Raw genomic sequence first — 15688 nt, 5'->3', positions numbered from 1 at the left:
AAATATATAGTGCTATATTCCCAAATATTCGCAAATTTGCGAATATGCGATATTCGCGAATAAAATTTGCATTGCGAATATTCACGAGCAACACTAGCAAACAAAGGCAGTTTCCTTTATACTATATAATAATATAGGGTAGTGCAGTGCAGTAAATTTGATGCAACATTATCCTTATGAGTATGCTCTTTAACTTTAACTTATGATATGGACTCCATCCTTCAGTTTTTCCTGAACAATGGCACAATACCATCAGGAATCTAAAACGAATCCCACTCATAACAATCTATTTATTGGTGGCAATCTTACAACAACCACTCTCGGACACTAGGCATCTGACAACAATCACCCAGTGACTCCATTTATTTCACACCAAACCAATGGTACCAATGATCTCAGAACAAGCCCACACTGAAACCAAAAATATCACTACAACCACCCAATGATAGCAATACAAAAAAGACTGATAATAGGTGTACATTACATTATTATCTCAGTACCTATGTGCTCTTTCTAGCCTGTCTGGGTTTTGGTTTTCTATTACAGAATGTGTGAAGCTGTTCCTGCTAGATGCTTCTTTAAGATCTGGCCCACGGAATCTCTCCAGAAAAGAGTCTGGGCGCTGATCTTCCCGATTCAGGTGTCTTATTGCCCAGTTCCGCATTGCTAGAAGAAATCTTGACAACCTGCAAGGAATAAGTGAGAATTTTTGTTACTTTTTCATTACAACTGCTTCCTAAAAAATATTTAAATTACTTACAGGAAAGAAACTGCCATGCAATCTGAAAAAATACATCCAAAACATTACCGTATATTTCTGTTTAATGCAGGACAAATATTTGCATATTTATAATCACATTAAGGTCTCATGTACATTGCAGAGGAGTCCCTTGGAACGACCTACTACTGTACAGTGAGGGGAAAAAGTACTTGATCCCTGCTGATTTTGTATGTTTGCCCACCGACAAAGAAATGATCAGTCAATAGTTTTAATGGTAGGTTTATTTAAACAGTGAGAGACAGAATATAGCATTACCCATGGAGATAGGCAACGATGGTCAGGACATGTCCCCTTTATATGATTTGGAAAGGAATATGGGCATGCTCTGTTACCTTTACAGAGGTAACTACACTTGAAGTGGGAGGCTAAGATGTGAACATCATCTTTTGGATTATCTACTGGTGTCAAGTTTTACTGTACTACTGTATGTGATGATATGGAGGACACTGCTGGAAAGTGATCTGTATAAAGCAGGAAGCCTTGGCTTAGTTTAGGTCTAGTGGACAAAATGAAGACTGGACTGGAAATATAGACTGGAAAAATGAGAAATAACATCACCGAACATTCTAAAAAAATATTTTTTAACATAAAAACTTGATTTAAACAGGTCATTTTCTGGTGATACATTTCCTTTCATTTGTGTAAAAAATTATTTTGACTGCTTAAGGACCAAGCCCATTTTGACCTTAAGGACCAAGCCAATTTTATTTTTGCGTTTTCGTTTTTTCCTCCTCACTTTCTAAAATCCATAACTCTTTTATATTTCCATCTACAGACCCATATAAGGGTTTGTTTTTTGCGTGACCAATTGTACTTTGTAATGACACCACTCATTTTACCATAAAAAATATTTTTTTAGGGAGGCAATTTAAATGAAAACCACTATTTTGCTAATTTTGGAGGGTTTTGTTTTCACACTGTACACTATGGTAAAAATGACATGTCTTCTTTATTCTGTGGGTCCATACGATTAAAATGATACCCATGATTACATATTTTTCTATTATTTTACCGCTTAAAAAAAATCTCAAACTTTTTGTACAAAATCAGTGTGTTTAAAATCACCCTATTTTGACCACCTATAACCTTTTCATTTTTCCATATATGGGGCAATATGAGGGCTCATTGTTTGTGCCGTGATCTCTACTTATTATCGATACCACATTTGCGTATATGAAACTTTTAAATCACAAATTTTGTATTTTTATGTTTACGTCACGCCCCACCCCCCTCAATGCAAGTCTATGGGAGGGGGCATGATGGACCTCCCATAGACTTGTATTGAGGGGACGGGGCGTGACGTCACACGGGGCGGAGCCGTGACGTCACACTCTTGCGCCATTGTGGTCGGGATCCGAAGCCTCCAGCATTGCCGGTGTGAGGTGGAAACCGTACAGGTGGGTGCTGCAGCCGGTATCTCGGGGGTCCCCAGCAGCGGGACCCCCGCGATCTGACATCTTATCCCCTATCCTTTGGATAGGGGATAAGATGTCTAGGGGTGCGGAGTACCCCTTTAAGCATTTAACCTGTAAAACGTAACCTCTTAAGGACGCAGGGAATACCTGAATGCCCTGCGCCCGCTCCCCTTTTATGATGCCGGCTCAGGAGCTGACCCCACGTCATAGTGGCGTGGTCCTGTGTTTAATGCTGGACATCACCAATCGCGGTGATGCACACCACTAACCCCTTATATGACGCAACCAAAGTTGATTGCAGTGTCTAAAATAAAGGAAGATCACTCCCCACATCGGAGCTGATCGGGACCACTGCGGTAAAACCGCAGTGTACCGAATAGCTGAGAGGACAGCAGTGATCCTTGCCGTCCAATCAGTGATCCTCTGCTGCCTCCAGGAAGCCTTAGCAGCCTGGAGCAATCGAGCACCGATAACACTGATCAATGCAATGCTATGACATAGCATTGAACAGTGTATGCAGTCCAAGGATTGCATGTAATAGTCCCCTATGGGAAAAAAATGGTGTAAAAAAGTTTTAAAAAGTTAATAAATGTGAATTAACCCCTTCCTTAATAAAAGTTGTAATCACCCCCCTTTTTCCATTTATAAAAAAATTATATGTACACAAAAATAAACATAAACATATGTGTAACTATGTCCGAACTATAAAAATATAATGTTAATTAAACCGCACAGTCAATGGCGTACACGCAAAAAAAAATCCAAAGTCCAAAATTGTGTTATTTTGGTCACTATGTATAACCTAACATTTTTTACAAAAAGCAGTCAAAAAGTACCTTCAAAACAACCGATAAAAAGTACAGAAAACTATAGGAAAAATAAAAAAAGTTATAGGGGTCAGAAAAGGACAATTGTAAATGTACAAATTTTTTGTGCATTTTCTGTATGGACCTACAGAATAAAGATAAGGTGTCATTTTTATTGAAAAGTGCACTGCGTAGAAACAGAAGCTGCTAAAAATTACAAAATGGCGTTGTTTTTTACATTTTGATTTCGTCCTAGATTTTGTAGTGAATTTGACTTAAGTCATTACAAAGTATTGGTAGCGCATAAAACAAGCCCTTATATAGGTCTTTTGGTGGAAAACTGAAAGCGTTATGATTTTTACAAGGTGAGGAAGAAAAAATGAAAGTGCAAAAATGGAAATCCTTAAGGGGTTAAATGGGCACTCTCAGATCCAAAAACTTTTTATAAGTTGTTACTGATGAGAATTGAAGACCTTTTGTAATATGGTTATTTAATTTTTCTTTACATTTAAGAAATAAAGCGGCTTCTGAAAATCCCACCACTAGGGGTCCCCATACCAACTGGGACACTAACCAGTCCTGCAGAAGCATCAGGCTTGTCCATGAGTCATGGACACAAGCTGTCTCATGGACAAGGCTGCATGAGCAGACACACCAATCACCTCCCATCACCACAAGGGAGGGACACGCCCCCTTCCCCTGGGAGGATTTCTAACACTATGAGCTACTGAAAAGAGGGATTTTTATAATAAATATAGGTGACAGAGGAATAAAAATGAGATGTACTTGGTCAGGATTAGGTACTGTTTAACATATTTTTTTGTTGGATCTGACAGGTACGCTTTAAGATCATGCTGTCTCTTAAGCAAGAGAAACAAACATTTACTTAGGTGTAAGCAACATTTTGGCTAGTACTGTATAATGTACTGTACAATGTACATTACATGGGACTATTACCTGGCCATTCCTCCCCTTCCTGTGAACGAGCTCCTGCGGGACTCAGTAAGGCCTCTTGGATCCAATGCAACAACACGCTGGAGCTCTGATGAGTTGTCCTCACACAGGGAATGGGCCCTTCAGAGTAAAACAAAGAAATCTAAGTCACATCTTGTTATGGCTGAAATGATGAAGTGTTACAAGAGGAAAATATAATAGAATGGATAAAGAATGTGTTCAAATGGAAAGATACAAAGCATGCACAAAGACACAAGGAAAGACACAAGGCATTCTTTGCCTATGCACTGTTTGTGGTTTGCTTTACTAGGTTTTGAGCCTTACTGTTTTCTTCCATATTTTTTAAATATCTATGTATATAAAAGTCAATGTGTGTGTATGTGTGTGTGTATGTATGTGTGTATGTTTCAGCATCACGTCCAAACGGCTAAAGATATTAACATGAAACTTGGCACACATGTTTCTTATATGTCAACAACAAACATATGATAGGTAAGTTAACCCTTACTCACCCCCATTTGCCAGGGGTGGAGTTTTTGTTTAAGGTCCCATAAAAGTCTATGGGAAATATATGTTACTGCATAACTTCTAAACAGGTGGAGATATTTCGATAAACTTGGTCACATGTTACTTATTTGTCCGCTTAAAATATAGGATAGTTAATTTAACCTTTAACTACCCCCATTTGTGAGGGTTGGGGTTTTTGTTTAAAGTCCCATGCAAATCAATGGGAAATGTTTGTTGCCAGAGGATGGGCTATAAGGTTGGGATATGAGGACGGGATATGAGGATGGGATATGAGGACAGGATATGAGGATGGGATATGAGGATGGCATGGGACGGGATAGGAGGACGGGATAGGAAGTCGGGATACAAGGTCGAGATAGGAGGTCGGGATAGGAGGTCGAGATATGAGGACAGGAAAGGAGGTCGGGATAGGAGGTCGTGATAGGAGGCCGAGATAGGAGGTTGAGATATGAGGACGGGAAAGGAGGTTGGGATAGGAGGTTGGGATAGGAGTTCGGGATAGGAGGTCGAGATAGGAGGTCGAGATAGGAGGTCGGGATATGAGGACGGGATAGGAGGTCGGGATAGGAGGTCGAGATAGGAGGTCGAGATAGGAGGACGCGATAGGAGGTCGGGATAGGAGGTCGGGATAGGAGGTCGGGATAGGAAGTCGGGATAGGAGGTCGAGATAGGAGGACAGGATAGGAGGTCGGGATAGGAGGTTGGGATAGGAGGACGGGACATGAGGACGGGATATGGGGTTGGGATATGACAACAATATACGAGGACGGTATATGAAGTCAAAAGCTTCCTCTGTTGATTTTCCTCCACAACAAGGATTTGGAAGGAAAAACGGGCAATGCCGTGTACTCAGCTAGTTGTAAATAAAATTTATATATATAAAACTCAATGGCCCTGATTTATCAATTTGTCTGAGACAGAAACTGGAGGGATTTCCCAAGCAACCAATCACAGCTCATGCTTTATATCTTAAGGAGCTCTGGTAAAATGAAAGCTGAGCCATGATTGGTTGCTTGGGAAAATCACTCCAGTTTCTGTCTCAGACAGATTGATAAATCAAGGCCAATGTGTGTGTGTGTGTGTATGTTCTAGCATCACGTCCAAACGGCTAAAGATATTAACATGAAACTTGGCACACATGTTACTTATATGTCAACAACAAACATAGGATATGTGATTTAACCCTTACTCACCCCCATTTGCCAGGGTCTGGGTTTTTGTTTAAAGTCCCATACAAATCTATGGGAAATATATGATGGGGTATGAGGACAGGATAGGAGGTCGGCATAGGAGGTTGAGATATGAGGTTGGGATTTGAGGACAGGATATGACAGGACAGGATATGAGGTCGAGATAGGAGGTCGGGGTATGAGGACAGGATAGGAGTACAGGAAATGAGGTTGAGATAGGAGGTCGGGATATGAGGATGGGATAGGAGGTCGGGATATGAGGACGGGATAGGAGGTCAGGATAGGAGGACGGGATAGGAGGTCGGGATAGGGGTTCGGGATAGAAGGTCGGGATAGGAGGACGGGATAGGAGGACGGGATAGGAGGACGGGATAGGAGGCCAAGATATGAGGTCGAGATATGAGGACAGGATATGAGGTAGAAATAGGAGGATGGGATAGGAGGTCGGGATATGAGGATGGGAAATGAGGACAAGATAGGAGGTTGTCTTTTGCTTTATAAAATGTTTACAATATTCTTTGATAAAATGTGACAAATGGTAGATTTAGCTGTGACAGGTTTGTGAGGTAAATTATCAGCCCTGCCGGTCTATAGCTGTGTTACCGCTGCTCCATACTGCATTGCTCTTCTATATCTCGTTGAGGTTTGGAATACTGATATATCACTCCAGTTCACATGACCCTGAGCTATTTTAGTGAGCGTGCTATGTGACTGTTGTAATATTAGGTATCTGATCTCCAATACTTCATGATGTGTAAGAACCATTAACAATACTGTAGATGGCAGTGTTCTATAACAATCTCAGTAAGGGGTTGTTTGCCAGGTAGCATCTTAGAGGAATAAATCCTCTGTTCTGAGTGATTGCTGCTTCTTTCTATTTTCCTCTTATTGAAAAACAAACGAGTTTTCACACATTGACAGCAGTAATAAAAGCAGTCACACTTACTGTGGCCAACAAGACTAACAAGACCATATATTCAAATCCATGGATCCAAGCATAGAAAACACTCGAAACCCCTGGAAATTCACATTATCTACCTGTTTTATCTTACAGAAAATGCAGTGGCTTTTTGTATGAACTAGGATGAACTTCAAATGGTGATAACACATATTACAAGCATGTCCTTACAGCACTCCTGGACTTCAGGTTTATGGGCTGTATATCAAAGACTATGTACACTTAAAGGAGTTCTCCAGTGGAAAACAAAATTTTTAACATCGACTGGTGCCAGAAAGTTAAACAGATTTGTCAATTACTTCTCTTTTATAATCTTAATCCTTCCAGTACTTATCAGCTGCTGTATGCTCCAAAGGAAGTTCTTTTCTTTGAATTTCTTTCCAGTCTGACCACAGTGCTCTCTGCTGACACCTCTGTCCAACTTTCTATGACAGACCTCTGACTAAGACTGACGCAGACTTCCTTTATTTTTATTCTTTTGAGATGCCTGCCCACTTCCCTCTATATCACAATATCAATTAATACTATTGTGTTTGTTCTATCTGGTACACCTATTTATATTGTATCTGTTTGTGGTTCTCTTATCCCTGATGAGCCCCCAACATCATTGAGGGCGAGACGCGTAAGCAAAAGATTATATTGTACCACCTTCTTATATCTCCTCACCCCATTTCCACACTTTAACTAGGAGAATTTTTGTTAGGGACTATAAGATTAGGGCCTTACCTGTTACCCCTTTTTTTCTCATGCCCCCATATCGTTTATGTGTGTACCCTTATATGATTTTTGAGCTTTTATCGAATGAAGTAAAAGTTATGTTTTAATCTAGCCTTATTGGTGTTCAAATTAGTGGTGTTCTGACACCTCTGTCCATGTCAGGAACTGTAGAAACAAATCCCCATAGCAAACCTATCCTTCTCTGAACATTTCCTGACATGGACAGAGGTGTCAGCAGAGGGCACTGTGGTCAGACTGGAAAGAAATTCAAAAAGAAAAGAACTTCCTTTGGAGCATACAGCAACTGATAAGTACTGGAAGGATTTTTTAATAGAAGTAATTTACAAATCTGTTTACCGTAACTTGCTGGCACCTGTTGACTTTTTTTTAAAATATTGTTTTCCACCGGAGTGCCCCTTAAATGTTTTTTAAGCACTACTTTATGTGCAAAAAGGAAATAAAAACATCTAAAAATTGGGCATTTTTTGGCCCTTTTTTTTAAACACATTTTTCTGCAGATCTGTTGCTATATTTCCATCCATTTCTGGGCTATTGCAAAAGCTATATCCCAAATAACTGCATTTTCGTTTTAAACTCACTTTGAGCCATTTATAGCCCTCTGGACTTTGCGTGGCTGAAAATAGGGCCCCACATTAAAAGCGTACCTGTCATTTGCAAAAACTTTTTTTTATATAATGTAGAAAATAACAATAAATGTATATCTGTAATACATATTGATAAAAAAATGTATATGTTTGGGATAAAAATATGCTGTCTTGTCCCTGCAGCTATTACCTGTGTATCTGTGTGCAGTGAGGCTCTGTGACACGCTCCTGGCATACACAGCAGGCTGATTGACAAGCCAGGAGCCTGCACAGTGCACATCTTGTCCTGTCCACACTTCCTGTATTTCACAGAGACACAAAGACAATAGCTTCTGGAACAAGACACTATTAGTTCACCCTAAAATGTAAACATTTCTTAATCAATGTATACTAAAATACACATATAATGTTATTATCTACATTATATGAAAGGTTTTTGCAAATTACAGGTACACTTTAACTTTATGGCTGTAAAACTGAACTATGTGAGGACAAAGGACTGTTCGACAGAACTCACTGAAAAATATACCTAGATTCAGGGTAGGGCTTATTTATTTATGGGGTCTGCAGGAGTGTGGAGGATGGGGGGCTTTAGCAGTGTGGAGGATGGGGGGGCTGTAGCAGTGTGGAGGATGCCGCACCCACCCCCATCTTCCACACTGCCACAGCCCCCATCCTCCACACTCCTGCAGCCCCCCATCCTCCCCATCCTCCACACTGCTACAGCCCCCTATCCTCCCCTTCCCGCGTCATCCTCCACACTCCTACAGTGCCCCCCACCCCTCTGCCATAATAAACCAGCACTTCCCCACCTGAAGTGCCCCAGGAACTGCCATGGGTGCCGTCGGGTACCGGTGGGCATCGTGGCTATGAGGCAATGTGGGTGGCTGGGAAGCCATGTGGGTGGCTGTGAGACTGGAGGCAATTTGGGTGGCTTGGAGACAGGAAGCAATGTGGGTGGCTGGACAGCAGGGAACAATGTGGTTGGCTGGGAGGCACGAGGCAATGTGGGTGACTGGGAGACTGAAGGCAATGTGGTTGGCTGGGAGGCAGGAGTCAGTGTGAGTGGGCTGGGAGATGGGAGGCAATTTGGGTGGCTGGGAGGCTGGAGGCAGTATGTAAGAGAGGCTGAAGGCATTGTGTGTGTAAGGCTGGAGGCATTGTGTGTGTGTAAGGCTGGAGGCATTGTGTGTGTCTGGGAGAGGGTGAAGGTGTTGTGTGTGAGGCTGGAGGCATTGTATGTGTGTGTGAGGCTGGAGTCATTTGGGAGAGACTGGAGGCATTGTTTGTATGTGGTTGTGGGAGGTTGGAGGCATTGTGTTTATGTGGGAGAGGCTGAAGGCAATGAGGGTGGCTGGAGTAAATTTGAGTGGCTGGGAGGCAGGAGGTAGTGTGGGTGGGCTGGGAGACAGGAGGTAATGTGGGTGGGCTGAGAGAGAAGAGGCAATGAGAGTGGCTCAGTGGCAGGAGGCAATGTGGGTGGATGGAAAGCAGGAGGCAATGTAGGTGTCTGAAAGGCTGGAGGCAGTGTGTGTGAGAGAGGTTGAAGGCATTGTGTATGTCTGTGTGTGAGGTTGGAGGTATTTGAGAGAGGCTGGAGGCATTGTGTGTGTGAGGCTGAATGCTTTGTGTGTGTGTGAAGCTGGAGGCATTGTGTGTGTGGGAGAAGCTGGAGGCATTGTGTGTGTGAGGCTGGAGGTATGTGTGTGTCAGAGAGGTTGGAAGCATTGTGTGTGAGAGAGAAAGGCTGAGGAATTTGAGAGAGGCTGGAGGCATTGTGTGTGAGGCTGAATGCTTTGTGCGTGTGAGTGTGTGAAGCTGGAGGCATTGTGTGTGTGTGGGAGAGGCTAAATGCATTGTATGTGCATGTGTGTGTCAGAAAGGCTGAAAGCATTGTGTGTGTGTGAGAGAGATAGAGGCTGGAGTCAGTGTGTGTGTGTCTGGATTTATTTGGAAGATGCTGGAGGTATTGTGTGTGTGTGAGGCTGAAATCATTGTATGTGAGGCTGGAGTCATTGTGTGTGTGTGTGTGTGTGTGTGTGTGTGAGAGAGAGAGAGGCTGGAGGCACTCTGTGTGTATGACTGAAGTTATTTGGGAGAGAATGAAGGCATTGTTTGTGTGAGGCTGAAATAATTGTGTGTGAGAGGCTGGAGTCATTGTGTGTGTATGTGTGGGAGAGGCTGGAGGCATTTGGGGGAGGCTGGAAGCATTGTGTGTGTGTGAGAGGCTGGAGGAATTGTGTGCGTGCATGTGTGAGAAAGAGGCTGAATGCATTGTTTGTGTGAGGCTGGAGTCCTTTCGGAGAGACTGGATGCATCGTTTGTGTGTGTGTGGGAGGCTGGAGGCATTGTGTATGTGTCTTTATTAGGCTGGAGGCATTGTGTGTGTGGGGGGTGAAGGTGTTGTGTGTGTGAGGCTGGAGGCATTGTATGTGTGTGGAAGGAGCTGGATGCATTGTGGGTGTGAGGCTGGAGTCATTTCGGAGAGACTGGAGGCATTGTTTGTATGTGTGTGTGGGAGGCTGGAGGCATTGTGTGTGTGGGAGAGGCTAAAGGTAATGTGGGTGGCTGGGAGGCACGAGGTTGTGTGGGTGGGCTGGGAGCGAGGAGGCAATATGAGTGGCTCAGTGGCAGGAGGAAATGTGGGTGGATGGGAAGCAAAAGGCAATGTGGGTGGCTGAGAGGCTGGAGGCAGTGTGTGTGTGAGAGAGGTTGAAGGCATTGTGTATGTCTGTGTCTAAGGTTGGAGGTATTTGAGAGTGACTGGAGGCCTTGTGTGTGTGAGGCTGGAGGCATTGTGCGTGTGTGTGGGAGAGGCTGAATGCATAGAAGAGTCAGGAGGCACTCACCACGGTATACTGCGTGAACAGGAACTTCTTCATTGCATGGTGCGGTTACAACTTATAAATGGGCAGACAAGGACGCCAAACACAGGAGAAGGTTATAGCTATTCCAGGCCAGGTAACGGCGCTTCTTCTGACCACACCCCTGCTCCCACGTCAGGGTGGTTAAATCCACCTGTTCCCGTGACATCAGAGCAAGGGGTGTTAACACTTTATGCACAATTAAAAACCAGCAAAATGTGCATAGTTAAAAACAAACAGCGGTGTAAAAAAGATATATATACAAAACAGCAGCAAATGGGGTATACAAAAGACAGTAACGAGAAACATCAGAACATGATGAGAACTGAATGGATCACCCAGACTGATAAAGCATGTGTGGTACAAACATGGGGGAGACCCTAGTGTTCTTTCCTTTTTTGGTCTGGAACGTGTTTGTGCAAGAGAAGGAATAGATCGGCGAAAGGCTCTACTACAATCTGAAGCGAAGTGGATCCTGAAAACTAATGCCCAGGGCAATTTGGGTTTGAATGACAGATTAGACTTAAGTCCTTTTATTTAAAAAAAAAAAAAAAATATATATATATATATATATATATATATATATATATATTAGTTGTGTTTCTCATTACTGTCTTTTGTATACTCCATTTGCATGTATATCTTCTTTACATTGCTATTTTTAATTGTGTATAAAGTGTTAACATCCCTTGCTCTAATGTTACGAGGACAGGTGGATTTAACTACCCTGATGGGAGAGCAGGAGTGTGGTCAGAAGAAGCGCCGCTACCTGGCGTGAAATAGCTATAACCTCCTCCGGTGTTTGGCGTCCTTGTCTGCCTGTTCTTAAGTTGTAACTGCACCATGCAATAAAGAAGTTCATGTTCACACAGTATACCGTGGTGAGTGCCTCCTGACTCTTCTATGCTACTTGGATGTGAACTATTTTCTACTGCGATTGAGAACCCGAGACGGTCCTGTGTTGGAATATTATTTTCTTCTCACATGGCTGGCTATGGTGTTATTGTAGGGTGTGTGCATTTAGGACTGTGGAGCTGTGCCTGCCATTCATACCTTTCTCATGTTATTGAATGCATTGCGTGTGTGTGGGAGAGAGGCTGAAGGCATTATGTGTGAGGTTGGAGGTATGTGTGTGTCAGAGAGGCTGGAAGCATTGTGTGTGTGTGAGAGAGAGGCTGGAGGCATTGTGTGTGTGACTGGAGTTATTTGGGAAAGACTGGAAGCATTGTTTGTGTGTTAGGCTAAAGTCATTGTGTGTGTGATGCTGGAGTCATTGTGTGTCGGAAAGGCTGGATAAATTGTGTGTGTGAGAGGCTGGAGGTATTGTGTGAGAGAGAGGCTGGAGGCATTGTGTGTGTATGTGTAAGAGAGAGTCCAGAGGAATTTGAGGGAGGCTGCAGGCAGTGTGTGAGGCTGGAGGCATTTGGGGGTAGCTAGAGGCATTGTGTGTGAGTGTTTGTGCATGGGAAGGCTGAGAGGCTGAAGGCATTGTGTGCATGGGAGAGGCTGAAGGCATTGTGTGCATGTTTATGTGTGAGGCTGGAGGTATCTGTGTGTCGGAGAGCTGGAAACATTGTGTGTGTGTGTGTGTGTGTGAGAGAGAGGCTGGAGGCACACTGTGTGTGTAACTGGAGTTATTTGGGAGAGGCTAGAGGCATTGTTTGTGTGTGTGAGGCTGAAGTCATTGTGTCTGTGTGTGGGAGAGGCTGAAGGCATTTAGGGGAGGCTGGAGGCATTGTGTGAGAGAGGCTGGAAGAATTGCGTTTGTGTGTGTGAGAGAGAGGCTGGAGGCATTGTGTGTATGTGTAAGAGAGAGAGACTGGAGGCATTTTGGGGAGGCTGCAGGCAGTGTGTTAGGCTGGAGGCATTTAGGGGTAGCTGGAAGCATTGTGTGTGTTTGCATGTGCGTGGGGGAGAGGCTGAAGGCATTGTGTGCATGGGAGAGGCTAGAGGCATTTTGTGTGTGTGTGGAGGAGAGGCTGGAGGCATTTGAGAATGGCTAGAGGCATTGTGTGTGTTTGGGAGAGAGGCTGGAGGCATTGTGTGTATGGGTGGAGATGCTGGAGGCATTTAGGGGAGGCTGGAGGCATTTGGGAGAGACTGGAGGCATTGTGTGTGTGAGAGACTGAAGGCATTTGGGGGAGGCTGGAGGCAGTGTGTGTGTGAGAGAGGCTGGAGGCAGTGTGTGTATGTAGGGAGAGGCTGAGGGCATTTGGGGGAGGCTTGTGACATTGTGTGTGGGTGATTTGTGGGGAAAAGAGGAGGATGATGCTGGAAAAGTGCGGAGCCTTAAATGGGCACTGTCATTAAACATGATTTTTAATATTTGATTCCTTTTTCCAAATAGATAACTTTTGTAATTGGCTTCCATTTAAAAAAAAATGTATCTGTTTATCTGCTATATACTTCTGGCCACCAGGTGTCTCCCTTCTTGGCCAGAACACATTCTGTCTGGTCAAAATCTCAGATTTTGGTCAGGAGGCCAAACTCAGGAAGTGTTTCTCTGCACTGAGCATGATTGACAGCTTCACAGAGCCTCACTGAAAGCAGGTGCACAGACTGAAAGCTGAAGAGAGCCTCACTGAAAGATACAGAGACTGAAAGCTGCTGCACACTGCAACCATGTGAGGGTGGAAGTGGTCCCCCAGCAGGCTTCAGTGATATCATGCCTGCTGGGAAACGCCCGCCCACTTTCCTCTGCTAGGAGATTGCACTATGTGAGCAAGAAGTGAGTAAGATACACAGCTTTTTAAAACTCTGAACTTTTTTTTAAGGGTGGGAGGAGTAGTTAGGGAACATAACCTGAGTTAGTTTAGAAAAGTTTATTTAGTGACAGGTACTCTTTAAATGTTTGTGTTGCAGGTTTTACAGTGAAAAGTTGTGGCTGGAAGAAATAGTCAATATGGTCTGGGCCAGATGGAGAAGAAAAAGGAAAGTGAACAACTCAGATCAGGGAAGACATCATCCGTTAGTCCCTGCATATAGCAGCACTGTAATCTACATAGCCAAGAGATATATACAGTAGGTATTAGGGATCGACCGATATCGATTTTTTAGGGCCGATACAGATAATCTGTGGAGGTTAGTAATCGGCTATCGGCTCATCTTTTTACATATATGTGGCCTTTAACAACCGAATTCCTTAAAGTCAACAGCACATTGAAACTGACAGCAAAACATGGCTGAGTCTGAACTACACTTTCCTTGGATCTGAGGCTCTGGGCACATGAAAGGTAGAGAGAGAACATGAAGGTTCTAAAGATGAGCTCTGGGCTATAGGGAATTAAGTATCTTTTATTACTATTTAGAGGCATTGAGGATCTGAAGAAATGATATCCCCTTTACAGGAGAAATCCGAGCTGGTTTGAATGTAATAAAGTAACATACAATTCGTAATGCCTGTTATATTCAGCTAACAAAGTAAAATACATTCACTTATGTATAGTGAATAGTGTCCTGTGCTTGTCAAAAATGGGGGAAATGTCAGCAATGTACAAAGATATCATGGACCATAAATTCTGAAAAACAACCATACCTCTTCCTCTTCTGCCACTAACCCTGTGTCTATGTCTCCAGACCACAAAGACTTTTTATATGAAGAGGTGCTGGCTACCATGTGTTTACTAAACCTTTAACAAGTTGTTATCCAGAGAAGGAGCTCATCTGCAGTCTATGTATTTACAGCATAGACTCAAGTTCAAAAGAAACCTTGTCACCAGCAGGGGCAAGTGGATTAACCCTGCTCGCTCTGGGAGTAATCTCACTGTATGTGTAAATCAGATGGACCTGGACAGCACTGCCAGGCAGAGAGAGAATGGCACTTGGCAGTAGCGTCGCCGGAGGGGGCTAATGGGGCTGTAGCCACGGGTGTATCCCCAATAGCCCCATGTCTCTGTGTCGCCACTGCTCACTGTTTTAAAACGGCCGCAGCGCAATGGCGCAGTGGCCACTTTAAGACAGTGAACCTGTCAGCTGGCCCGGGTCTGGCGAGGGACGTTGCGCAAGTGACGTTCCTCTGCAGACCCGCGCAGGAGGATGTCGGTGATGTCACTCGTCAGGCCGGCGCCGGAGAAAAAAAAAGCGATGCGCAGGCCAGGTGAGTCTGTCTGTATGTGTCTGTCTGTCTGTGTCTGTCTGTGTGTCTGTCAGTGCTACCTAATGTGGGGAAACTGCGCTACCTAATGTGGGGAAACTATGCTAACTAATGTAGGGAAACTGCACTACCTAATGCGCTGAAACTGCTATCTAATGTGGGGAAACTATGCTCCTAATGTGGGGAACTATGCTACCTAATGTGGGGAAACTGCTACCTAATGTGGGGAAACTACGTGACCTAATGTAGGGAAACTGCGCTACCTAATGTGGGGAAACTATGCCTGGACCTGGAAGGGTCAGCTCGGCAGAAAGGTATTTGACCCACATGGGGAAGAAGTGGGGTAGAGGTGTTGGCCATACCACAACCCCACTGCCATCTTATGTCCGTCTGTAGATGTAGGAAAACTACAACTCTCAGCATGCCCTGACTGGGCTTGCTGGGAGTTGTAGTTTTGCCACATCTAGAGGCACCTATATATACATAAAGCCCCTAAATTAAAACAAAGTTCTGTCAATTCTCAAAGGTCCATGTGGAAACAATGTGGAGAGCCTGAATATCCAAAAAGACTCACAGTTAATGAGTCTTTGGTACCTATTCAGACACTCCTATGGAACTGTCTCCAAAATGTTCAGTTTCAATGATGCTGGGTTTTTGTTGTGAACAAATGAAAAATGACAAGAGATGCTATGCAGTAGGTATCCTCTATGTATATTAGATCTGAACAGTGCGGCCCACATATTGTAAATGACACTCGCTCTGTAATAAATAAATCAC

At 43.7% G+C, this 15688-nt stretch overlaps 1 protein-coding gene across 7 annotated transcripts in view; it reads right to left on the bottom strand.

Moving 5' to 3' along the window:
* CNGA3 (cyclic nucleotide gated channel subunit alpha 3) overlaps positions 1–15688 on the bottom strand; it is a 59185-nt gene that overhangs the window by 17111 nt on the left and 26386 nt on the right. For 3 of the 7 annotated variants that reach the window (XM_056555915.1, XM_056555916.1, XM_056555917.1), the window contains exons 3-4: positions 3960–4076; positions 501–686 (exon numbers count right to left, since the gene is read on the bottom strand). In XM_056555915.1, the coding sequence (XP_056411890.1) occupies positions 501–686; positions 3960–4076 (303 nt within the window). Of the gene's footprint in view, positions 1–500; positions 687–3959; positions 4077–15688 lie in introns of those variants that run through there. The other 4 variants (XM_056555918.1, XM_056555922.1, XM_056555921.1 and 1 more) reach the window with 2 other exon arrangements.

The sequence above is a fragment of the Hyla sarda genome, chromosome 2 (genome assembly GCF_029499605.1).
Source record: "Hyla sarda isolate aHylSar1 chromosome 2, aHylSar1.hap1, whole genome shotgun sequence".
In the NCBI taxonomy this organism is placed as follows: Eukaryota; Metazoa; Chordata; class Amphibia; order Anura; family Hylidae; genus Hyla; species Hyla sarda.
Note: the sequence above shows the minus strand (reverse complement) of the source record. Positions and strands in the feature narration are given on the sequence as shown.